Below are 25,556 nucleotides of genomic sequence, written 5' to 3' on the forward strand. Positions count from 1 at the left end.
CATCCAGTTATCTTCAGCATGCAACTCTCCATGGTGCATAAATACTTAGAACTGCTCCTACCTAAATGCATCACACTGTATTTGTCTACATCAAAAAACTGCTGTTAAACACAGTCCCATTCCCCCATTACATCCAGATCTGCTAAGGTCCTTACACTTGCATAAATCTTGGTATCATCTGCAAACCTACAGGTCATTCCAACAATGCTCTCCATCAGACGATTAAAAAAGATGCTGCAGGAATCCACTAGTGACCAGCCTCAGGCAGAGCCACTACCATTAATAACTACTCGTGAATGCAACCAATACTTTTATCCATTTAATAATTGCCTACCACTTCCACGAGACACAACAGCTTTTTGAAAGCCCAGATACCACTGGCCCCAAATCTCTTGGACCCGGTGAGGGTGTAGGCTGCATAGAATCCTAGAAGGTTACAGCACGGAAGGAGGCCATTCGGCCCATCGATTCCGAGCCAGCTCTATGCATGAGCAATCCAGCGAGTCCCACTGCCCCGCCCTATCCACATAGCCCTGCACATTTTTTCGTTTCAAGTACTTATCCAGATCTCTTTTGAAGGTAATGATTGAATCTGCCTCCACCACTCCCTCGGGCAATGCATTCCAGATCCTAATCACTCACTGTGTAAAAATGTTTTTCCTCATATCACCTTTGCTTCTTTTGACAATCATCTTAAATCTATGCCCTCTGGTTCTTGACCGTTCCACCAATGGGAACAGTTTCTCTCTATCTGCTCTGTATAGTCCCTTCATGATTTTGAATATCTCTATTAAATCTCCTCGCAACCTTCTCTGTACCAAGGAGAACAATCCCAGCTTCTCCAGTCTATTCACGTAATTGAAGTCCCTCATCCCTGGAATCATTCTAGTAAATCTCCTCTGCACCCTTGCTAAGGCCTTCACATCCTTCCAGAACTGGATACAATACCCAGTTGTGGCCGAACCAGTGTTTTAAAAAGGTTTATCATGACTTCCTTGTTTTTGTAATCTATGCCTCTATTTATAAAGCCTTGCTTTTGTAATCTATGCCTCTATTTATATGCTTTTTTAACCACTTTCTCCACCTGCCCTGCCACCTTCAACGATTCATGCACATATACCCCCAGATCCCTCTGTTACTCCACCCCTTTTAGAATTGTGCCCTCTAGTTTATATTGCCTCTCCTCATTTTTCCTACCGAATTGCATCACCTCGCATTTTTCCGTGTTAAACTTCATCTGCCACGTGTCCACCCATGCCATCAGAGTGTCTATATCCTCTTGAAGTCTTTCACTATCCTCCTCACTGTTCACTACTCTTCCAAGATTTGTGTCATTCACAAACTTTGAAATTGTGCCCTGTACTCCCAAGTCCAAGTCATTAATATATATCAAGAAAAGCAGTGGTCCCAGCACCATCCCCTGGGGAACACCACTGCACACCTCCCTCCAGCCGAAAAACAACCGTTCACCACTTTACAGGATTCCACCTCATTTGGACAAGACTTTTAATTCCTTGTTGGGGGAGCTAAAGGGATTTTTTTTTAAATTCTTTTCTTTGGCCCATTTGGGCCTCCAGAGGACTCTGGCCTTCCCATACAAGGGCAGATCATAGAAATACATAGAAGTTACAACATGGAACCAGGCCAGTTACCCCAACCAATTACTGTTGGTCTTTACTTTTCACAAGAGCAAATAGTACCAATCACACCTACACACCCTCCCATATTCCTTCAACCCCTTCATCCACCTATCCATTCTAATCTTCAATGTTGACATTAGGGGAATTTTAACTCTTCCCAATCAAAGAAGCGGAAAAGCAGTTAAAATAGAGCAGCTCCACTTCCTGCTCTGTTCATGCCAGTAACACATTTTAAAGCCACTAGTTTTGGCAGCGGGTGAAGCTCCCACCAGACTCTGGCGGGAACCTCATTAATGAATGCAAATCAGGGTTCCATGATAGGACCCCAATGGCATTTTAACCCATTTCTCACGGGAAGCGATCAAGTCCCACAAAGGTAAGTTTTTAAAAAACCTTTCTTAGCAAGGACAGGAAGAGCACTCCTGATCCTCTGGGCCCCATGAAGAAACTGTGGGCCACTGCTGCCCTGTACTCCCGCCACCATTCCCCATACTTATGTTATTATTGTCTCCAAGTATTTCCTCTAGGCCTAAAATCATCCACTTTTCATGCACTGAGCTAGTCTGGAAGGCTCTCTGTCATGGGCCACGGATGCAGATGGTTGTTGGGTCACTCATCAGCTCCAGGCTTTGTTACATTGTGTCAGATATTGGTACTGAGGATGGCATTGAACTCTGATGGTGCCCAGTGAGCTCTGGGAACTTCCTGAGATGGTCCCCAGTGCCTCCATGTGAGTGATGCTCATCTAACATCCTTTGTTTTTTAATGAATGAAGAAGTATCACACATATAAAAAGACTGCAAGAAGGGGCTCAGGAAGCCTATCTTGGCTGTTCCAGTTGAAATTTCAAGCTCTTTGTGTTTATTGATTGCTGCTGACATTGTATATGTGTATAAAATCAATTTTTCCTTTTTAAAGTATTAACTACATTAGTCAATAGTCTTTAGTTGTACTGACCTGGCCAAACATTTTTTTATTTCTATTAAGAGTGTGATGTCCTTTTAGAGGTGAAGAAACCTTGCACTGACTGACTGAACTAAGAAAGAAAGAATGAACTTGCAATTTGTATAGCGCCTTCCATGACCTCAGGATATCCCATAGTGCTTTACATCTGATGAGGTACTTTTGAAGTGTAGTCACTGTTGTTATGTACTCGTATGCTTGTTTTACAGAGCTGCTAACTTGCCTGCCTGGTTACTTTGAGTGTTCAAGTGGTCACTGCATCCCAGAAAAGTTCAGATGTGATGGAAGTGCTGACTGTGCAGATTACTCGGATGAAAGCACCTGCCGTAAGTCTTTCCAAAACATATGCTTATATGAAATGTGGATATAAAAAGAGCTGCAGAACAATGAAGTGAAAGCAGAAAATGCTGGAAATATACAGCCGGTAAATTAACAACTGAAAGAGAAGTTAACATTTCAGTCAAGACATTTTCCTCCGAGTTTATATAGACAGATCCTTTATAGATCTTACAAAAATGGAGGGTGGGGGGGAACTGATGGAGACCAAGAGTACTGATATGGATTCAGAAGAGGCAGTAAATAGGCTTAATGATTTATACATTTTTAAAATGAAGGAAAGAAGTGTTAAAGGCTATCTATTATACGAAGGACATTAGATCAGTTATGTGAAAAGGCATTACAAAAGCAGAGGGGTTTTAACTGCCTCCAATAGCGCACTAGTTAATACATTCAAGTAGAATTCCGTTGTTCACTATTTTAATGCAGGCATTAGCCCATTTCACTAGTTTTGATGGCTGTTAAATAGCACACCAGCAAAAGAAGTAACCCATAGGTGAATTAAATGTGATTCAAAAATGGAAAGGCAGGGTGTGCAATGTGAATGGGATAGTCCAGAAGGAGAGCTGAGGAGACGGTGAAGGTCTAAAGTAGCTGAGGTCAGTGTTCAGACCAGAGGGCTGAAGAATGCCCAGCAAGCTGAGGTATTAATACTGAAGTTTGCTTTGAGCTTGTTTGGAGCAGTGTAGGAGGGCGGAGATAGAAAGGTCAGAGTCAGTTATGGACCATGTTTGGCAAAATGGAGTCTTTTTGACCGACTCCAGCAGTTTACCTGTAAAACTGTACCTTAATGTAGATAAATTATACCTTAATATGTAAGTATACAAAATATGCTTTTAAAGCAATGCCTCAAAAGTAAAACAAAAGGAGGTGGAAATTTGTTTTGGGTCATTTTCGGGCCTGAAATAGTCAGCGCACTGGGAGTGCGAATTAGAAGCCGGAGACCTGAGGCTCACCCAAAATTGGGCCTAATCTTGCATATTGCCGGTGAGCTGTGGACGCCAAATGGTTAACGTTGATGCACTATGAGTCTATCCATTCCCTGAGCTATGTTTTAATCCCAATGCCAAAGCAAAATATTACAGCACCTAGAAGTGTGATAGTTCAATTAGACTTCCTCACCCTGGTCGAAGCTGCATAAATAACCTGGCTTCCCCAATGGATCAGCATGTTTATCCAGTGAGTAGCTGACACATGCAGGCCAGAATGGTCCCAGGAATGATCCCTCCGCAGGTTAGGTGGAAGAAAGTTGGCCATTGATTGCAATCCAGTGACTCCTGCTAGAAATGTATGTTTGTGGATGTTGGGTGAGGACAAGGATGCTCTTCCAGATTGAATAGCCTGCAGATTCTCAATGTCTAGGCTAACACATCAAGAAGGGCAGCTTGCCCAAGACTGCCTGATGCTAGCAGGAGTCAATACCTTCAGGAGTGGAGAGGGGGAGAAAATTGGTGGAAAAAGAAAGGAGGAAAGGAACCAGGATAAATAAAACATAGGCTGCGTTATTATTGACTGTGAATAGCAGACATTTTGTAACCCACCACCACCAGTGAGATACCTTTGGGATGACTGGCATTCTTGGTGTATAGTTGTGTATTTCAACTTTTCATTAATAGAAATGTATTTTCCCAACTGTTCATTTCTGTCCTCCACCTATATAGCAACTCGCTACCCCAATGGAACTTACTGCCCACCCTTCCTGTTTGAGTGCAAGAATCATGTCTGTGTCCAGCCATATTGGAAGTGTGATGGAGACAATGACTGTGGAGATGGATCTGATGAAGAGCTCCACCATTGCTGTAAGCTATTTCAATTAACTTTTAAAAACTTAATAAAAATAAAGTTATTTTTCATTTCAAGCGGTAACATATTTTGATAAAACTAAACATTTCAAAGTACTGGATTTCCTTCGGTTGGTATTGTCAAACCTGAATTATCTATAATTCTGGTCAGTTGACCAGATGGTACAGGGAGCACTGGGTGATACTGCCCTTACAACTCTGTGACCTCATTCCAGACAAATGAGATAAAAGTCTTCTCTGCTGTCTGTATGGCCCTATGTGAAATAAGCTTAGGCAATTTCAGTCCAGTATCTAGTGGCCATGAACTCACAGCAAAAACCCTTAATTCAGCACCAAACTGGCAGTCTCACTCAAGAGGCCACAAGTGAGTTGTTTTGAGAATTTTGAAAAATATCTCACTGGTCCAGCAAGGATGTGCTTCTGAAATTGGTGCTGTAGTAAATTGTTGGAGCATAGTATAAGAAGCTTTACTCTGCATCCAACTATGGTATATCTGATCTGCGAGTGCTTAATGTTTACATTGGGTATTTGAAACGGAAAATGCTTGGTGGGCTAGGGAAAGGGAGGGAAGCGGCACAGGCAGCCAAATGTATGGTTTTGATGTAAATGACAAATAAGTCCATGAGCTGCTTGCACTTGTTGGAGATGAGGGTGGACGGGCAAGGGAGGAGTGTTCAAGGAGACGGTTGGTAGTGGAGAAAAGAAGCCGAGGATTATCTTTGCATTCCAGAATGATCCTGGTGTAGTGAGCAGTTTTGGCAGAGGAGAGCATGGCCCTATAGTGCTTGACGTGGTCTAGCGAAATTTGGCAATGATTGGCTAAACCAGTTGTACACCAAATCTGCGCCCCTTGGACTTAAGGGAGCAAAGATAAGGGCCGTACAAGGGGGAATGACTAGGGTTGGAGATGGTAAGGGTTTTACTAGTTTAATTGATTAGGGTATGTCAGAAAAGTAGGATTTATGTTTACCTCTGCAATTCCCCTATACCACTTCCTTATTGGTTTTCCATTGAGTGTTTCATGGAGGTAGTGTGAAGGAGAGTTACCCTCCACACAACTGAGAAGCTGTCTCACGAGTGCCATTGACTGAGGCCTGATAGAAGTTTATTTTCCTAATTTCCTTAGAAAGCCAATGCTTTGCTCTTTACCTTTTTACAGATGTTTACTTTGTTTGCAAAAATGACCCAGGCCTCATAAATTTTATTTTTATCTATTGGATAAGTGCTATTTCAGTTCTAATAGGCAATTGAGGATTCAAGGTCATCAAATCTGAGGAACACTAAAGCTTAGGTATTTTCAACAAATGTCAAAAATTTCAAAACTTTATTCTTTTCCAGTGGACGTCCTGTGTGAATCTCCTTTCCGTTTCCGCTGTGACAATAATCGCTGTGTGTACATACATGAGCTATGTAATCAAGTAAATGACTGTGGAGATGGAAGTGATGAAAAGGAAGAACACTGTAAGTCTGTGTTCACATTTATGCATCTCCTTCTCTTCAATGACCATTTTATACATGCACACCCAAAACAATGCCAGTTAATGAAAGATTTGTTTCACAATTAGGTAAACCCCCTACGCCTCACCCTTGCACAACTGAGGAATACAAATGTGGAAACGGAAACTGCATTCCTGTCCTCTATGTGTGTGATAATTATGCTCATTGTGCTGACCAATCAGACGAGTTGGGCTGCAGTAAGTATACAGATGTGTAGGTTGTATAGCTGTATATATTACATGTAATACTAAAAAAAAGTGTGTGTGGAGGTGATGATACTAAAATAGACTGTAAATGTTTATATGTGCTGATCCCTCAGGACAGTAAGTTACATGTAACAGTAACTTATACATGACACATACAATAATAGATGACAGACAGTGAGATACAAGATAACAACTGAATCAATGGGTTCTACTGATTTTATAAGCAGCAAGTACAAATGGGTTGAATTAATACCTTATTGTGTCAGATAGTTCTTGTTAACAACACATACCTTTTAGTATCTCCAGGTAGTTTAGGCTCAAGTTGCAGCTTCAGGTTGGTGCTTCTCGCTATGAAATTTATTGCAAATGACAGAAGTGAAGGGTAGTAAAGATATAATTGACACTGGACCTGAAAGTATACAGCAGCATAAATTTAGTAGCAGTATGGTGGAAAATATATAACACATAAATGTGGAATACTGGATGGCCCACAATGAGCTACAGAGTACAATGTGATTCATAGTATGTGTCACTAAGACACATACAAACCCTAAAACAACCAGGAACCCATATGTGCCTGTGATTCATTACCTGACCATCTATTTTCTACAATATATATTTATTTTCTGCCCTTATTGACACCATGAAAAATGACTTGTTGACTGTACTGGTGAGGCCATCGGTAACAACCAGCAAGTGAGGGTCCTTTACTCAGTAGTGATAATGTGCGACTTACAAGAATGTCATCTTCAAAAACTACTTTGAGCCTTCGATCCCTGGGTTGGGGGAAACATTAGATTCAAAATAATTAGCTGTTAACACCAGTGGAGTTGATTCACAGTAACTTCAGCCTCGTATTTTACTGAATCTTTAGATGATTAGCTAGACTTTCACACAACAGGCCTTTGGCCAGTCAAACTTAGATTTTATTAAGAGGTGATAATGTTTTAGGAGTAGTTTCAGCTGTTATACTACCACTTTTGTGTTGATTTAAAGCAATTTCACCTTTGCATCAATTAAAATCAGTAGTATAACTCATGAGTGAGATTGGTTACCTGATTCTCTGGTGTATTTTGCTTTGAGAAGTGAAACCAGACTAGCGACCAGTACTACACCCAGTTTTACTATACCCAGTGCAAAGCCACGTGAGTAACTTCACGCTGGTGTGCAGCCACTTTCTAAAAGTGTCTAGGACAATTGATAAACATAAGTTGAGTCTGTTTGATATTCTGAGTGTGGATGCTCCCACCTGCGTTCTCAAAATATTAAAAAATTAGTGGCTAGAGAGCAGAGCTCATATGCATGTGTGTATGAACATGCAGACATAAGCTCTTCCCTGGCTGAGCTCAGTGCTAGCATCTAGCAAGGTGTAGCTACAATATAATTTCAGACTAGGAGCAGTAATTGTAGTATAAAAGCAGTCTTAGTTACAATGAGAGTACATCACAGTACTATTGGACCCTGTAGAGTTATCTGTACACTAAGTCTTATTTGATACTAATAGTGATTAGCACAACACTCTCAGCTATGTGTGTTGGGTAAAATGAATCCCTCCTAGTGTGCTGTTTGCAACAGGTGAGGCTCAGTGCATCTTAGCCAGTACACTGGAGGGTCCAGTATTACAGCAATCACACCAAATCTTCTTGCTTGTTCTTTCCAATGAAGCTAATACATGTTTTGTCTTAGGCTGTTGTGTTGGAGTAAGTTATAATGAGGGACAAATGCATTTTATGAATAATTAAATAAAAGTATCTTGCTCTTTCCTTAGACCATGATACTGAACGATCTTGTGCAGAAAACCTCTGTGAACACAATTGTACAGATCTGAAGGATGGAGGTTTCATCTGCTTTTGTAGGCCCGGATACAAAGCAAGGGAGGACGACGTGAACGCCTGTGATGGTAAATCCCCAATACATTAAGAAAGAAAGAGAGAACTTACATTTATTTAGCGGCTTCCACAATCTCAGAATTTGTAAGATATTGAAAATCAAACTGACAGCGGGAGGCCAGAAAGCGTCATTCGGCGTATGTTTGATAACATATGTGGAGTCCTACCTTCCCCAACTTCACAGGCAACAACAACAATTCGCATTTATTAATTTACACCTTCAATGTAGAAACACATTCCAAAATTCTTCACAGAAGCAGAATCAGCATAAAAATTGACGCCGAGCTAAAGAAGATGATATTAGGAGGGGTGACTAAAAGCGATAGGTTTTAAGGAAGGTTTTATAGGAATAGAGGGAGTTGGAAAGGCAGAGAAGTTTAGGGAGGGAATTCCAGACCATAGGGCCTAGATGCTGAAGGTATAGCCACCAATGGTTGGGCAAGTGAGTGGGGGATGCAAAAGAGGCCAGAGCTGGAGGAACGCAGGTTGTGGAGCTGGAGAAGATTACAGAGATAGGGAATGGGGATGCTATGAAATGATTTAAACATGATGATTGGAATGTTAAATTTGAGGCGTTGGAGGACCGGGAGCCAATGTCGCACAGGGGTTATGAGTGAATGGGACTTGATGCAGGATAGAATACGGGTAGCAGAATTTTGGATGAGCTGTGGTTAGGCATTCTTTCTGACGGAGAGGATATGGGGTTGGAAGCTCAGTTCTGTGTCAAATAGGACGCCGAGGTTGCAAACAGTCTGATTCGGCATAAGATAGTGACCGAGGAGGGGGATGGAATCGATAGCAAGAGTATGGGGTTTGTGGTGGAGGCCAAAGGCGATGGCTTCGGTCTTCCCAATGTTTAACTGGAGGAAATAGCAGCTCATCCAGGACTGAATTTCGGACAACACAGAGACAGTGGAGGGATTGAGAGAGGTGATGGAGAGGTAGACCTGGCTGTTGTCAGTGTGCATTTGGAACCTGACCCCACATCTTCGGATGATGTTACAATAGTTTGATGTGTGAAGCCCTTAAAGGATAACTGCATAGCAAATCTTCCAATTCTAAGTTGCAACTTCAGTGTGTGCCCTGCTGAAATATGGATATGCAGTGAAAAACTATAAGGTTGTGTGAAGTTGGCATGGACGAGCAGTAAAAGTGCAACAGGTTGGTGGGTAATATTTTACGGTATGCAGTCTTGTGCCATCTATCTGGTAAAGTTGGTTAATCTTACCTTGCCAGTTTTCTTAAGGCCTCCCATGTTAAGGTTCATGAATCTTGCATTCAGCCTGGCTGCCACTTTCTGCCAGACGTGGTGCACAGTTGTCTTGTGGGAAGGGTGTCCTAGACTGGCAAACAAGACAACTGCCTCACACCCAAGTCATGCAACAGCAGATCCACTTCACCAGATATCAAACGGGGTTGGAGGCTGTAGCACTCGAACACTTGCCTGCAGACTCAATTTGACGCCTCAACATTCTGCTTATCCTTGCTTCATTTTGATTGCCCTCCCTCCCTCCCCCCCCCCCCCCCATGCAACTTTTTGGAAAGGATGACAAATATAAAAACAAAACATCTTTTCAGCCTTTTGAAAGGCTGAAAGATTGTTTGGTTCCCACCAGCTGTATAGGGATACTTGAATATCACATCCCCAATGTGCTCCCGGCCCCTGGGCCAGTGTGTGACGGCACCAATTTTAAGGTCCAAGTAAGTCAAAATAGTTTAGTTGAGCCCTTTATAACTCCTTAACAGTCACACTTTGAATATTGTGCAAAATTTTGGATACCCTACCTCCAGCAAGTAATTGACGTGATGGAGGACATTCAGTGAAGAGTGATCAGAATGATTTTAAAATGAGACTAGGTTGTTAAGACAGTCTTACAGAACTGAAGTTGTTTTCACCGGTGAAGAATTGAATGAGAGGAGACTTGAGTCCATTTTTAAAATGCTATGAGGCGTGAGAATGAAGGTATAAGTTATCATTTCAGTGTTTAATCACACAGGTTGCTTCAAATTGAATCTCTTCATTTAAACACTTTTTTACTACATTTTATTTCTTACTATCCAGATATCAATGAATGTGAGATCTTCGGCACCTGTCCTCACATTTGCAAAAATAGCAAAGGAAGCTATGAGTGTTTCTGTGCCGAGGGATTTCGACCGGTTGTGGAGGAGCATGGCACTCAATGTGCTGCAACTGGTAACTGCATTCTTTAAGTATTCATTTTATATTCCCACTTACTACCAGATCAATTAAAGGTCAAATGCAACATTAATCAGATTTATCCCTTCAGGCCAAATTATAGGTTGTCACTTTAACTGCTGCAGAACACCTCGTTAGATGATTTTCTTCACTATTTTACTTTTCTCACAAGCCATTGCAATAGCAGTGGGGATGGCTGTATTAAACCAGTCTACAGTTCTTAGATATACGGTCCTCATCGCTTATAGGGGGCATGTCTGTGCGAACGCGATTTGCCCACTATATGCGGTGGCTGGTAAAACGCGGTAGTGTTTTACAGTACTCTACTATATCACAAGATGTTCCTTCTGTGTATTGACCTTTTGCCCAGTTGTTTTCAGCTCCACTCTGACCTGCAGCTTTATTTAAACTCTAACCCCGTACCACTTAGAGGGGATTAGAAGGATTTAAGTACACAAAAGGTAATTGAATATTAACAAGGTGATGTTTACTTAGTTACTTACTTATGTTTGTTCTTTCATTCAGTGCATCTTAATGAGGTACAAACTAGTGAGTAAGCGCAGCTGTTTCTGCCTGTAATAAGCGGAGCACTTAAGACTCTATGGGGGAAAAAAATTGGGTAAGGGCTGTTTTTGGGCGTGGGTGTTGTGATGCGCTATTACCCCGCGTCCAATGACCCCTGCGCAGGCAGGACGCAAGTTTCAGCTGGCCCGAGTGCTAAACTGCAATCAGCGTTCCACTCCGGGCCTTGCACATGGAATGAATGCAATTCGCACTTCCCACCAGCAGTGGGAGCACAATCTCTTAAAGGGAGGATGTTTCTTAGAAATTTCTTAAAGATAGCTGGTACCTGTTATTTGCTGAAAATAACAGTCTACTGTCTGCACAGATTCTGAATGGAGATCAGACATCCCACACGTAAAACACAGATGTAGGTCCTATCTCTATGTTTACACACTGATGAGTAATGTTAAAACATTGAATAGAGATTGCGCACTACTAAATCTCACATCCTTCAATCTGCACGCCAGAACTCACCAATCTGCCAATCTGAGTTGGTACCAGGTCTGCGAGAGTGCATGCACCAAGGTTCTCTGCTGATGCACTAGGGACCTTGGTACAAGAGGTGGACAGAAAGAGAGACTTTCTGTTTCCACAGAATGGGGGGGTGGGAAGAGGTCCTCCAGACATATATCCAAAAGACAGTGGGAGGCAGTGGGGGACGAAGTCAATGCCAGGCGCACAGCATCATGAACGTGGATGCAGTGCAGGAAGAAGTTCATTTCCTTGACATGAGTAGTCAAGGTGAATGAGGTCAACTGTCAAGTGGCGTCTCCCACCAACTGCACCACACTCTACTCCCCCCATCCCCCACATGCCAACAAACTCTTTCCACCAGCACCCAGTGCTTCCAAACGGATGCTTCCTCTCACCCTTACACATTACTACTGTTTCAAGCTGCCCACCCATAACTCACAGGCCACACACACTGGCAGCTATTTAACCATGACAGGCACATCACCCAGACACATGTCCCACTTTCTTGCAGAAGAAGGTGGTGCATACCAGGAGGCAGCAAGTGGCAGTGGCATTTAGCCCCTCGAGCCTATTCCACCTTAATACCCTTGGTTCACAGAAATCTATCAATCTCAGATTTAACATTCACACATGAGCTAGCATCAACTGCCATCTGCAGAAGTGTTCCAAACGTCTCCCACCCTTTGCATGTAGAAGCATTTCCTAATTTCACTCCTGCACGTCCTGGCTCTAAATGTTGGACTATGTGCCCATGTCCTCATATTCAAGTGTAGGAGACCTCCAAAAACAGTTACAAATGTTCGGCAGCCGGAAGCAATAATTCAGCCAATAACCTGTAAATTCTGCATGGTCCCTTTAAATAGCGCTGGTGAGGGGTCCTCCAGGCACTCTAAGACACGTTCAGATGGTCGGGGTTAAGACTGTGTGTTGAGTTGAGCGTTAAGTCCCAAAATGGTGTCTATCACTTTAAATCTGCGTTGCACACTGATTGAAGCCATTTTCTTCCTACCCAGCGTTTGTTATCTCCTATACCAAGATGGTGTCCGTGTAGCACCCTGAAATTTAACTTTGAAATTGACGCTAATGCAAATGGATAATGGTTATCGCTTTTTGGCCAATATAAGCGACTGCCCATTTTAAACGTGGCCCTTTTAAGCGGCGGAGACCGAACCAAGACAATTGTTCTTTAAATTGTGCCTCTCAAACTTCTGACTGAGATGATCACAGTACAGCAAGATATTTATTATGTTCATTAAGTGGGGTGCAGCATTTAAATTTCTTTGGCATTTCTTTCAAAATTCCTCACCTAGAGTCTTAAATTTTAAGTCTTTATTTACTGTAGCATTTCATAATATTACACTTCCTGTACTCTTAACATTTACAACCTGCCCAGGCCATTATATCGTTCCCTTTTTTGTGTCAACCTCTTCCTAAATGGTTTGCATGTCCATAAAGAGCATAAAGTCCTGTAGATTATTTATTTTCAGGTCACACAGTAATAACATGGTTTGCAGAAAATAACATGAAGTATTACCAGTGATGAAGTCCTCCCTGGTTAATTTTACATAATATATTTATTGACAAGTCAGATTTCCAGCTGACTTGTCAGAGATTCCTGATCACAAGGCATTGACCATAACTGTGAATAAACAACCAGTTAAGCAATGACTTACTCAGAATTAGAAAAAGGTTCTAGAATTCAGTATCTTCAATAATTCCCCATATAGGTATTAACTTTCCTATTAATCACAACAGTTATACAATAGATTTTCTTTAAAACCTGAGAAACCAGGGTTATAGTGCAGAACAACACCAAGGTTGAAAACAGTAAAGCAGAAGACAAGATAAATGGGGACACCAAAGGTTGTAGGAGCTGAGGATTGTAGGAGGAATGAATGGCTGTGAGAGATAAGTGGGGGGGGGGGGGGTGATTTTGGTATCCTGTACACACCCCCTGCGCCTGAAAGTGGGTACAAATGTAATGGGCAGCAAAATTAGACAGAATTCAGCTCCGTCTGATTTCTGCCTTATTTTGGCCTCACTCAGATTTCCAGTTGGGCCTGTGGTGAGCACTGGAAGCTCCCCTCCAAATCAGACAGCAGCTTCATTTCAGTACTAAAACGTGGTGTGAAGGACCCCACTCCATCTTCCGGCTGACAGCTGTGCTGAACTCCAAACAGGAAACCTGATGTCCAGAGTTGCCAGAAGTTGACCTTCAAGTACAGATTTTAAAGATACGTATTTTTTGGCCCATTTTGTTCTGTTTGTTTTACCCTGCTGGCACTGAGATTTGTGCCAGTTGCTTTTAATGACTTCTTTCCCCTCAGCTGCCTTTCCTGGCCCCAATGGGGTTCTCAATGGGAATCCTCTGAGCTGATGTAGTCTAAAGAAGAGAAAGACATATGGAAGACTGGCAAACATGTTAGCCTGTCCGAGAGATGCTTTCTGCCCTACCACTGGCACCCTGCACACCCACATCTGCAGACAAAATGCTGGTGAAAGGGTCACAATGATGTTATGACAGAAGTATTACTAATTACTCCTGTTCAATTTCAGGGAATCCTCCTATCTTGCTTTTGCCAGATAGTGTACGAATTCGGCGATACAGCATGTCATCTGAACGATACACAGACTACATTGAGGACGAGGAGGACATCAAAGCCATTGATTATATCTGGGATTCAGAAGATCCGGACCTCAGTATGTAAACAGTGTTAAAATTGGGTTCAATTACGACAGAGAAGCCATCTACTTAAAGTGATGGTTTGCAATGATTAAAAATCTATGGATGGTAGTTTTTGATACCCACGTAAAGTCTCCTGCATCTCTTCATTAGGAATATTATGTCTGTACAAATTTAGAATTTAGATTATTTATTATGTTTTCATTTAACTCTTAGAAAAGGGGGCCCAATTGTTTTGCTTACTTCTCCATTGCTCTTTTTTCTATACATCATTCTTCAGCTGGGAGGGTGAGATGGTTAGGGACATAGATGAGATTCTCCATAGCCACTGTTAATATCACAACGTGCACTAACAGTAGAGGTTACCATTCCTCCCTCACCGTCTACTCCCCAGTGCAATGCCTAACTCTATGCAGAGCTTCATTTACAACTTGTTCTAGAACTGACACAATTTATCTGACCCACTGTCAGTAGATTTGATTAACAAGTAGGCCTGGAATTAAAAGGACCGATTTTAACCCTGCCTGCCCGGTTGGAATAAGGTGGGCGGTAGGTCAAAATGGCGGTTGGCCACTTACCACTGCGTTCCCAACGCGTTCATGCCGCCACCATTTTAACAGCATAACTTTGGTGTCGGGAATGGCGTCTGCCACAGGCAGGTGGGGGTCTCATTAAGATGTAAAAATCATGGGCCTAAGAAGCAATTAGGACCCTGACATAATTTTAACCCTAGGTCGTGTAAGTAGTGCAGAGTGCTGGACATGTCAGTGAAACTTGGCGGCAAGCAATAGCATGGCCAGAAGAGGCCAAGGTGAGTTTGAACTTTTATTTTTGTTATGGTTTCCTTGGAAACCTTGGGCCTCCCCTGCGCCGGGCTTCCCTCCCCAACCACGATCCTCTCTGGACCCCTGCCTCTGACAACTTACCTTAATACCGGGGACCGTTCCCTCGAGTCCCTGTGGCAGCCTACTGTTGTGTGAGCTCAAGCGGGAGTCAGTCCTCTAAAATGGTAATTAGGCCCAGGAGGTAAAATGGCCCGAGCCTCACACCAGCACTGTTATGGGGGCTTCCTGCTCAGCCTGGCCCCCACATGCTGCACTCACATCGTAAGTTAAAATCGGGGCTAAAAGCTTTGATCTCTAGGTTGAACAAAGTACTGGGATGAGAATTTGAGGATATACCATGCTGCCATTTCTATTGATTTAAAATAATTTTCCACTTTAGCATTTAACTTTTTTTAAAAAGCGCACTAGTTAACTTTTAAAAACATTGGAACTGAGTGTCAGCAGCTGAGACCTTAACTGGTGTTTTAATAAATAAGTCCCAGGGCTTGACATTTTACAAGTTTGCAGTTATTTAAACTTAATATGTTAAACTTTCAGATACAATTTTTAAATTATTAGTGATTTCAAATTAGTTACCTTAATCTTTTTGTGTAACATCTGCTTTGTGTGTTTTGTTTTGGAATTCGATTCTCATATCTGATCCCTGCTAAATTTGTGGTATCAGTCATGTGGTTCGCAGGAGCCAATTAAAAAGGAGATTGGAACAATAGAAAATTATACAGATCCAAGAAATATAATGGAAATTGACATTTTACAACCTGCTGGTGGTGCTGCTGAGCTTCAGGCCTTGCTATTGCAGTCCTGGTGTTAAATCATTTGAATTCCCATCCATTTGTTTTGTTAGTACTTTATTTCAGAAATATAAAAATGGCAAAAAGAGCAAAACATTATGTTTTGCTCTTTTTGCCATTTTTATTTTTAGAATTATTTAAATACTATATCAGCGTGGAGACTTCCTTCAGCTGCTTTTGTTTGTGACCTACCTGTCACCTCAATCTGTTCATTACAGTTGTGATGAGTTTCATTAGATCTGCACTAGGCCACTGAGTGAAGAACTCCATCATCTGGAATGGGTAATGAGCAATTTGCAGTGGTGCATTTTTTACTTACCTTCCCCAAACATAAGAGTGAGTGGAGTGCAACAAATAGTGAATGCAGTTCAGGGTGGAAGCAGATGACTTACTTAATCCCATACAAGACACAATAAGAAGTAACCAAAGCCTTCTTCTTTCTGCAGGTATTGTGTACTGGACTGTCCTGGGACATGGCCCAGACTTTGGCTCCATAAAACGAGCATTTCTCACTACATTTGATGACAATGGAAACAACCCAACTGCAGCAGTGGACTTAAATCTGAAATATATAGTGACACCTGATGGCATTGCCGTGGACTGGGTTGGAAGGTAAGGATCAAAAATATGAAGCTCTAAGTAGGATATTGTTTGTGGTTTAGTTTTAATAATTAGGATTCTTTTGGAATTTAAGTTTTTAGTATCATTAGATCTCTTTGTTTAGAAATGCCATTAAAATGGTGTAGCTGACTTTAAATGCTTTGAACATTAAGGAATTATTTTTATAGAATTAAAAGCAGCAGTCATAGCCAATCCAGTTGGATACTATATAAAGATTGAACTTGTATGTAAACAGATAATTGGAGTTAAGTTCTCAGGTGGATTTTTCACCTAGTGCCCACTGCTATATCAACTAAATCCAATGGAGATCAGGGAAAATGGAGTAAGCAATGACATATGACACCACATCAGAAAGTTCTGACCTCAAAGGAGGCTTCTCCTCTGAAGCAGAGGTGTGGTGAGACTTCTGCCTGCCCCTCTGTATCTGCCCCAGCACCAATGCGTTTTCCTTGCTCGAGTGTCATTATATATGCACAGTGGGCTCAGGATTCCCGCTGCCAGGTGGAGAGGTGAGAGTAGCTCCCCTCGACATCAAGGCAGCTTTTGACCAAGTATGGAGCCCTAGCAAAACTGAAGTCAGCTAGGTTCAAAGGGAAAACCTTTCAGTGGCTGGAGTCATAGCTGACAAAAAGGAAGAAGGTCCTGTTCCAGAGGCTAATCATCACAGCCCCAGAACATTACAGCAGGAGTTGCTCAGGGAAGGGCTCTCGGCCCAAACATCTTCAGCTGCTTCATTAATGACCTTCCCACATCATAAAGTCAGGAATGGGCATGTTCGCTGACAACTCCACAATGTTCAGCTCCAGTCACAATTCTTCTAACAATGAAGCAGCCCATGTGAACCTACAAAAGCACCTGGATAACATTCAGTCTCTGATGACAAGTGGCAGGTAACATACACACCACATAAGTATCAGGTAATGACCATCTCGAATAAGAGAAAGTCTAGCCACCTCCTCACCATCATAATCCTTCACAAGTGACCAGAAACTGAATTGGACAAGCCGTAACTACACCATGGCTACAAGAGCAGGACAGAGACTGGGTACTCTGCAATATTTGGTTAATCTCCTGACCCCCTCAGGGCCACTCCACCATTTACAAGGCTCAAGTCAGGAGTGTGATGAAATACCATTCACCTGAATAGGTGGACCCTCAACGATATTCTAGAAGAGAGCATCCAGAACAGAACAGTTTGCTTCATTGATGCCCCAGCCTCTGGACACAATACCCACCACCACCGGCACACTGTGACTGCAAAATGTATGATCTACAGGATGCATTACAGCAACTCACCAAGGTTACTTCAACAGCATTTCTCTTTCCTGCAACCTTTACCACCAAGAACAACAAGAGCAGCAATGCTGTAGGAACTTCATCACCTCCAAGACACATCCTGCCTTGGACATATATTGCCATTCTTTCATCACTGGTGGGTCAGAATCCAGGAATTCTCTCTCTAACCCCATTGTTGGAGCACCGTCACCACAGGGAATACAGTGATTCAAGAGGAGGCCCACCACATTCTCAGGGCAACTAGAGATGGGCAATAAATGTGGCCTTGCCTGCGTTGCCTACATCCCAAGAACAAGGGCAGGTTTTATTTTATCCAACTCCTCCCTACTAATTTGGTGCATGTTCAGGGCTATTTAGGGCCAAACTCTCACCTCTTTACCAATTTTTGGCAATGTTCCTCCCCTCAGCATATCTGAAGCATTGCAGGTTGCACGTAGACAGCCGACATGCCTCTCCCTTTGCTGGCACCACAACCTCCTGCTAGGTGGAAATTCCAACCCATCCCATCTCACTTCACTTCCTGGCATCATTGGAATTTAGGGCCCCAAGTGAAGGAACACCCAGCTTCTGATCAACTTCTGTGGCTTATACTCCTTATAACAGGTATTCTTTGAGCTCGCCCTGTACTGCTGCATCCTTCCAGGCTTGAGGATGTACTCCTCTGATATTGCAAATGTACCACAGCATGAGGGCTACCTGATGAAGGATAGCTGCCTCTGTGCACAAATAACCGATGAAAACCTGGCACCAGATCACAAATTGGCCAGGGATGTTGTCTCTTCTAGTTAGACAGTGACTCAGAAATCTTGGTGCCACACTCAGTCAAAAGCTGCCTTGATGTCAAGGGAAGTCACTCTCACTTCACCTCTGGAATTCAGCTCTTTTGTCCATGTTTGGACCAAGGCTGTAATGAGGTCTGGAGCCGAGTGGTTCTGGCGGAACCCAAACTGAGCATCGGTGAGCAAGTTTTTCCCTCGTGTTGGTTCGCTCACCACCTGCCGCAGGCCCAGTCTGGCAGCTATGTCCTTCAGGACTCGACCAGCTCGGTCAGTAGTGGTGCTACCGAGCCACTCTTGGTGATGGACATTGAAGTCCCCCACCCAGAGTACATTCTGTGCCTTGCTACCCTCAGTGTTTCCTCTAAGTGGTGTTCAACATGGAGGAGGACTGATTCATCAGCTGAGGGAGGGTGGTAGGTTGTAATCAGCAGGAGGTTTCCTTGCCCATGTTTGACCTGATGCCATGAGATTTCATGGGGTCCAGAGTCAATGTTGAGGACTCCCAGGGCCATTCCCTCCTGACTGTATATCACTGTACCACCACCTCTGGTCAGTCTGTCCTGCTGGTGGGACAGGACATACCCAGGGATGGTGATGGATGAGTCTGGGACGTTGGCTGAAAGATATGATTCTGTGAGTATGGCTATGTCAGGCTGTTGCTTGACTAATCTGTGGGACAGCTCTCCCAATTTTGGCACAAGTCCCCAGATGTTAGTGAGGAGGACTTTGCAGGGTCGACTGGACTTGGTTTGACTTTTTCGTGTCCGGTGCTTAGTGGTCCGATGCCGGGTGGTCCGTCCGGTTTTATTCTTATTGTGACTTTTTTTAGCGAGATTTGTCCATGATAAGAAGTGAACAAGATGGCGGACTCACTTCCTTCAGCACAGTCTTTCTCATTGTTTCTGTATGATGTTGATCCTCTACACAAACAGTCTTGCTCTCTTTCCTTGCTATCGCTCTATGGTTTTGGAATACCTAGAATTTATTATTTCAAAAGCTATTTCTTCAGCATATGACAGCAGTTTATTCCAGTCGCCAGTGGTAGAAAAACTGAGGAGGGATTCAGGTAAATCTGTTTTGCAGCACAGCAGCAAGGTATGGTTAACAGATCCTTGGGCTACAGTGAGCAGGGGCACGATTTTAATAAGCTGGCGGGATGGCAACGAGGGGGTCAATGGGCACGCGGCAAACACGAATAATAAAATCTTACTGTTCCCCACACGATCGCAACATAATTGGTGGCCATTAATCTTGTTTGAGTTTGCCGTCCGAAAGCTGCACAGTGGGCGGATTGCGCACCTGCTTGACAGACTGGCAGCTGCAGCATCTAGATTTAAAGCGCCATTGCTTCAATGGATTTTGCTGGAACAAGGAGCAAGAAGACACAATGTAGCAGCACAAGGGCAAGGCTGCTCCAAGATTCAGCGATGCCTCACTTAAGATGCTGCTGGCCGGGGTGAGGAGGAGGAGGGAACTACCCGGCCGACAGGTGGAAGTGCTCCGCCTCTGCCACCAAGAAGGCCTGGTTTGAGGTGGCAGAGGAGGTCACGAGCAGGAGCAACATATCCCGCACTTGGGTCCAGTGCAGTTTTAATGATCTAACTAGGTCAGCAAAAGTGACTGCACTTACTGATTCTCCTGCATTCCATGTTGCACATCACCCCTCCCCCCCAACTCATTTTGCACTGCCAAGCTTACTCCATCACATCACTCCTCACACCGCCTTAAGGCTCATCCTCAATTTACCTTCACTTGCTGAGCACTTCCTCACCTCCCCATTTGTGACCCCACCACTACCACTCACACCAATCCTGATCCAATGTCCTGTCTTTGTCTCATACTCACCCTCTGATGCACTTCTTTCATGGTCAGCCTCACCCAAAGCAATGCATTCATCAGCTGACCACTTCACCATCACTCACTCACACGTCTGTACTTTCTCCCCTTTTAGGAGAAGAGCGTACAAAATGCACGGGAGAGGGCGAGGACTGGAGGGGGGCCACAACAGAGAGTGGTCCTCACAGACGCGGAGCAGGAGGCCCTGGAGATCAGTTGCACCCTTGTGTGCCTGTCCATTGGGGATGCCGACACTGGCACACCACAATCATCTGGTGACACAACTTTAACATTCATCACACACAACAAGAATTGATGTTAACAATGATAGGCATGTTGGACACCTCAGTATGCTCATCGCAACATGTCATATCTGTGATGATGCTTAATATTGCCTTCTCTTACAGGCTCTTCAACGACTGCAGTTATAGGAGAGGGTGATTCCTCAGAGGAGCTCCCGGCCTCTGAGGGCGCACTGTCACATCTTAGTGAGCCAACCATCAGCACAGATACTCACACTTCGGTGGGTCCAAGTAGTCAGTTGGTTGGGTTGGCACCTGTTAAGTCACGGTACACAAGTGAGCATGAGCAAACACTGGTTGGCAGGGGCAACTGTGGAGAGTCCACATCGGTGGGCGCACTCCTTTCCAGGCTCTGCTCAGCCAGACGCAGATGCTGAACCCCGGGCGCCATCCTTTAAAAGGAGAATGATTGAGGGACAGCAGCACATTTGCAATGTACTAGAACAGGTGCCTTGCACACTCTCCACAGTAGTGCAAGGATAGAGGAGTCCAACTCCTGCATTAGTGGAATTGTGGCATAGGTACATGAGGGAATCTCTGAGGTAATGTGACAGGGACTTGAGGAACTGTCTGAGATAGTACCGCATGTAACTGCGGAAATGTCTGAGATAGTGTCATAAGAATATAAGAACATAAGAAATAGGAGCAGGAGTAGGCCATCTGGCCCCTCGAGCCTGCTCTGCCATTCAAGATCATGGCTGATCATCTACCTCAACGTCATTTTCCTGTACGATCCCCATATCCCTTGATGCCTTTAATATCTAGAAATCTATCGATCTGTTATGAATGTACTCAGTGACTGCGCCTCCTCATCTCTCTGGGGTAGAGATTTCAGAAATTTCTCCACCCTCTGAGTGAAGAAATTTCTCCTCATCTCAGTCCTAAATGGCCTACCCCTTATTCTGAGACTCCCCAGCCAGGGGAAACATCCTCCCTGCATCTCCCCTGTCGAGGCCTGTAAGAATTTTGTATGTTTCAATGCGATCATCTCTCATTCTTCTAAATTCTAGAGAACATAGGCCTAGTCTAATCAATCTCTCCTCATACGATTATCCCGCCATCCCAGGAATCAGTCTTGTGAACCTTTGTGGCTCACCTGTATGGCAAGTATATCCTTTCTTCGGTAAGATAAGTGTTGCAGTTAACTGCAGAAATGTCTGAGATAGTGTCGCAGGTAAGTGCGGGAATGTCTGCGATGGAGAGAAGGATAGCCTCCATTGAGCTTCAAGCACGGCTCACAAATTAGTCCATTCAAGCCCTGACAACAGCCGTTCAGACTCACGGTGAACAACATTCTGCCGCCTTAAACAGGCAGACAAACTTTACAACTTGGCTTCCAAGGCATCATACATGTCCTCCAAACTGTTCTCCAGCAGAGTGGTAGGAGGAATATGGGCCTGGTCCAGGAGAGGGATGATGGCGAAAGGGGACATGGACGTGGGGATGCCACTCAATGCACTCCCATATCTCACCCGTTGTCCCCCTCTGAACCAGTACCCGCAATGCTGCCTCCTCTCCAGGTGGCCGAGGCCCAGGTGCAGGTGGAGCAGTCTTTGGAGGGGCCCTCATGGGCTCCAAAACCCAGAGTATTCAGGCCGAAGGCATCTAAGCAGTCTGGCATGGACATGAGCAACCTCTGCTGCAGCCAAAGGGGATGCACCACATAGAAGTAGTAGGAAGAGAAAGGCTAAAGATTTGTGATCACGAAGGGTATGCACAAGGGTGTCTGACAGACACTCATGTTTTTCATTTATATTTGGTTTTTGTTAAAGTCACATTAAATGTTATCATTCTCACCACTACCGCCACATCTTGCCCATTCTTGACTGCCTTTTGTGATAGCGCCCTTTCCTGTGCTTCACCATGATCAATGACACTTGATGCCACCCAGTTGGTGACTTTACAGTGGGTGTATTTGTAGTTGCAGGATTGTTTTGAGGAAGATGTGGGGTGGGGGGGGGGGGGTGGGAGGGCTGGTGTTGGCGCTGCTCTTTTCAGGTGATGTGAGGACTCGACTCTTCTCACTTTCTGATCTTATGAGAACCGTTCACATATGAGTGACTCCCTGGCCTCTCGAGCAGCCAGGTGAGCTGCTGCTCTGCCCGTGGTTTCGTCCTCCTCCTCCTGCTGCTGCTGCTCCTCCTCAATGTTCATTGCTGATGTGGATGCTGGATGAGGACATCGGGCCTCATCAACCGATACCCCTCTCTGTTGCACCATGTTGCGCAGGACACAACACACTACTATAATGCGACCCACTCTCGCTGGTGCGTTTTGAAGTGCTCCCCCAGAACAATCGAGGCACCGAAATCGCATCATCAGCAGTACTATCGCATGTTCAATTATAGACCTGGTGGCAATCTGGCTGTTGTTGCAAGCTGATGGGGTTCTTCAGAAGTGTCATCAGCCACGTGTGCAGGGGGTATCCCTTGTCGCTGAAGAACCAGCCCTTAAGGCTGTTCGGTGTGTGGAAGAAGTCCGGGATGTTGGATTCCCTCAGAATGAACAAAACATGGCAGCTGCCAGGGAATCTCACGCACACGTGAAGAAATCTTTTGTGGTGGTCACAAATGAGCTGAGCGTTGATGGAGTGATAACCCTTTCTGGTGATGAACAGTCCTGGCTCGTGTGGAGGTGCTCGGATTGCTATATGCGTGCAACCGATTGCACCCTATACACGTGGGAAGCTAGCCACAGAGTGGAATCACATTGCCCTCTCTGTCTGGCTGAGGTCGTCCATGGGGATGTTGACGTATTCGGAGGCCCTGCGAATCAAATCGTCGGCGACCTGCCTTATGCACTTGTGTGCAGACGACTGAGACACTCCGGCGATGTCACCGGTGGCACCCTGGAATGATCGGGAGACAAAGAAGTTGAGGGCAGTGGTCACTTTAGTAGCGACAGGTAATGAGATGCCATCAGGCCCAGCTGGGAGCAGCTCAGCATGAAGGAGGCTACAGATGTCTGCGGCCACCTGGCTACTCACTCTCAGCCTCTGTATGCACTGCTCTTCAGAGAGGTCCAGGAAGCTGAGCCTTGGTCTGTAGACCGTGTGACGAGGGTAGTGTCACTCCCTCTGTTGTTCCCCTCTGTGCTTTTGTGCAGATGCCTGTGGCGCACCTCTGTGTTGTGGAACTGCAAGTGGTGGAAGTGCACGCCATGCCTGGCGAGGATGGTAATGTTGCTCGTCCACGGATGTACTGATGAATGCAGCCATCATGCCCCCCATCCTGATGATGTCAGTTTGAGGGGGTCCGAAATGTTGGTAAATATGTGTAAACAGAAAAATTCTGAGTGGAAACCAAGAATTTTCAGTGTAAACACAAAAATCTCCCAGCCAAAAGTTTGTTTGAGAGAATTGAGCGCCCTGGTGCAATAATTAACCTTTTTATCCCCATCTGTCAAACAAGGATTTAAATGTCCAAATGGCTGCCATCTGAAACCCCCCAACTTTCCCATGCCTTCATAGTTAATTGCATTTATGGATTTTTTAACTACATTAACTAGTTGAATTGCTGCTTCAAATATCAAAAGCCGGCGGGACTTCCGGGTTCGGGAACAGCGCGTGCACCCTGACAGTTCTGGATCGTTCGTGTTCTTTGGAGTGTTGGAGCCAGGATTTCTGCCCTCTCCTCAAAAACACGATTTTATTTGCCCCCCCGCCTCCAATGCACCTGCAGATTTCTTTTAAAATCGTGCCCCAGACGTCTGTTCCATCAATTTCTTTCATTAACAATGGACCTGAAACTTGGTTTATGTGGAGGATAAATTCAGTAGAACCAAAGGGGAAGACAATACTGAAGGTAGGGTAATATTACTTTTTTGATGTGCTAACTTTCATTTCAGAATGATTATTTGCTATTCTAAACATAATAAATGGTTAACAGTTGAAAAGATATTAAAACATGTTCAACAAATGTCCAGACTAACTGATTCAAGGCAGCATGCTGAGACATTTTTGGTAATGTCAATTTTATTTGTTTTTAAAGGCATATTTATTGGACCGATGCCAGCACAAACAGAATCGAAGTGTCAAAGCTAGATGGGAGGTACAGGAAATGGCTGATTTCTTCTCAACTCGACCAGCCAGCTGCAATTTCTGTAAATCCTAAACTTGGGTGAGTAAATTGTAAAAACAGTCAGTTCCACAGCCAGATTGCATACATATTTTAGATTTAAATATTTAATATTCCTTACTGACATCAGTAATTTGCTTTTGGAGAAAAAGCTGTCTTTCTGAAAAATGTTGAAAATTGACTTGAAATGATGAAGGGGTTAGTTTAAACTCTACCCACTTGTTTCTTACAAGCAGTTTTAATTGCCAGCTTAGATGTCCAACTTAGCCCAATTGGTATCACTCTCACCTGAGTCAGAAGCCCCACTTCAGGTCTTAAGCATATAAATAAGGTTGACACTTTATTGAAGTACTGACGGAATGCTACATTACTGGAGGTGCCATCTTTGAATGAGACATTAATCCAAGGCCCAATCTGCCTTGGCACTATTTGAAGAAGAGCAGAGAGTTCTCAATGCCAACATTCTTCCCATAGCCAAAGTGGATTATATGGTTTGTGATCTCACTTGCTGTCTGTGGGACCTTGCTATGTGCAATTTGATTGCAGTGTTTACCTACATAACAACAGTGATTATTTTGGCAAAGTAATTTATTGACTATGAAGTGCTTTGGGATGTCCTGAACACATGAATAAGGTGCTTCATAAATGCAAACTCTTTCTTTTTTTTTAACCTATGGAAATAGAATTATTTAAAACCCTTTCACAGGCAGAATACCAAAACATTTTAGTCATGGGTTAAACAGATGCAAAAATAAAAGT

General features: G+C 43.9%; 1 protein-coding gene across 2 annotated transcripts in view; it reads left to right on the forward strand.

The window, feature by feature from the left end:
- The window catches only part of lrp2a (low density lipoprotein receptor-related protein 2a), a 268,484-nt gene that overhangs the window by 212,812 nt on the left and 30,116 nt on the right, over positions 1-25,556 (forward strand). For both annotated transcript variants that reach the window (XM_067987326.1, XM_067987327.1), the window contains exons 60-68: positions 2,813-2,929; positions 4,601-4,738; positions 6,080-6,202; positions 6,307-6,435; positions 8,213-8,344; positions 10,396-10,527; positions 14,125-14,268; positions 16,334-16,499; positions 24,711-24,839. In XM_067987326.1, the coding sequence (XP_067843427.1) occupies positions 2,813-2,929; positions 4,601-4,738; positions 6,080-6,202; positions 6,307-6,435; positions 8,213-8,344; positions 10,396-10,527; positions 14,125-14,268; positions 16,334-16,499; positions 24,711-24,839 (1,210 nt within the window). The remainder of the gene's footprint in view (positions 1-2,812; positions 2,930-4,600; positions 4,739-6,079; positions 6,203-6,306; positions 6,436-8,212; positions 8,345-10,395; positions 10,528-14,124; positions 14,269-16,333; positions 16,500-24,710; positions 24,840-25,556) is intronic.

This window comes from Heptranchias perlo, chromosome 7 (assembly GCF_035084215.1).
Source record: "Heptranchias perlo isolate sHepPer1 chromosome 7, sHepPer1.hap1, whole genome shotgun sequence".
Lineage (NCBI taxonomy): Eukaryota > Metazoa > Chordata > Chondrichthyes > Hexanchiformes > Hexanchidae > Heptranchias > Heptranchias perlo.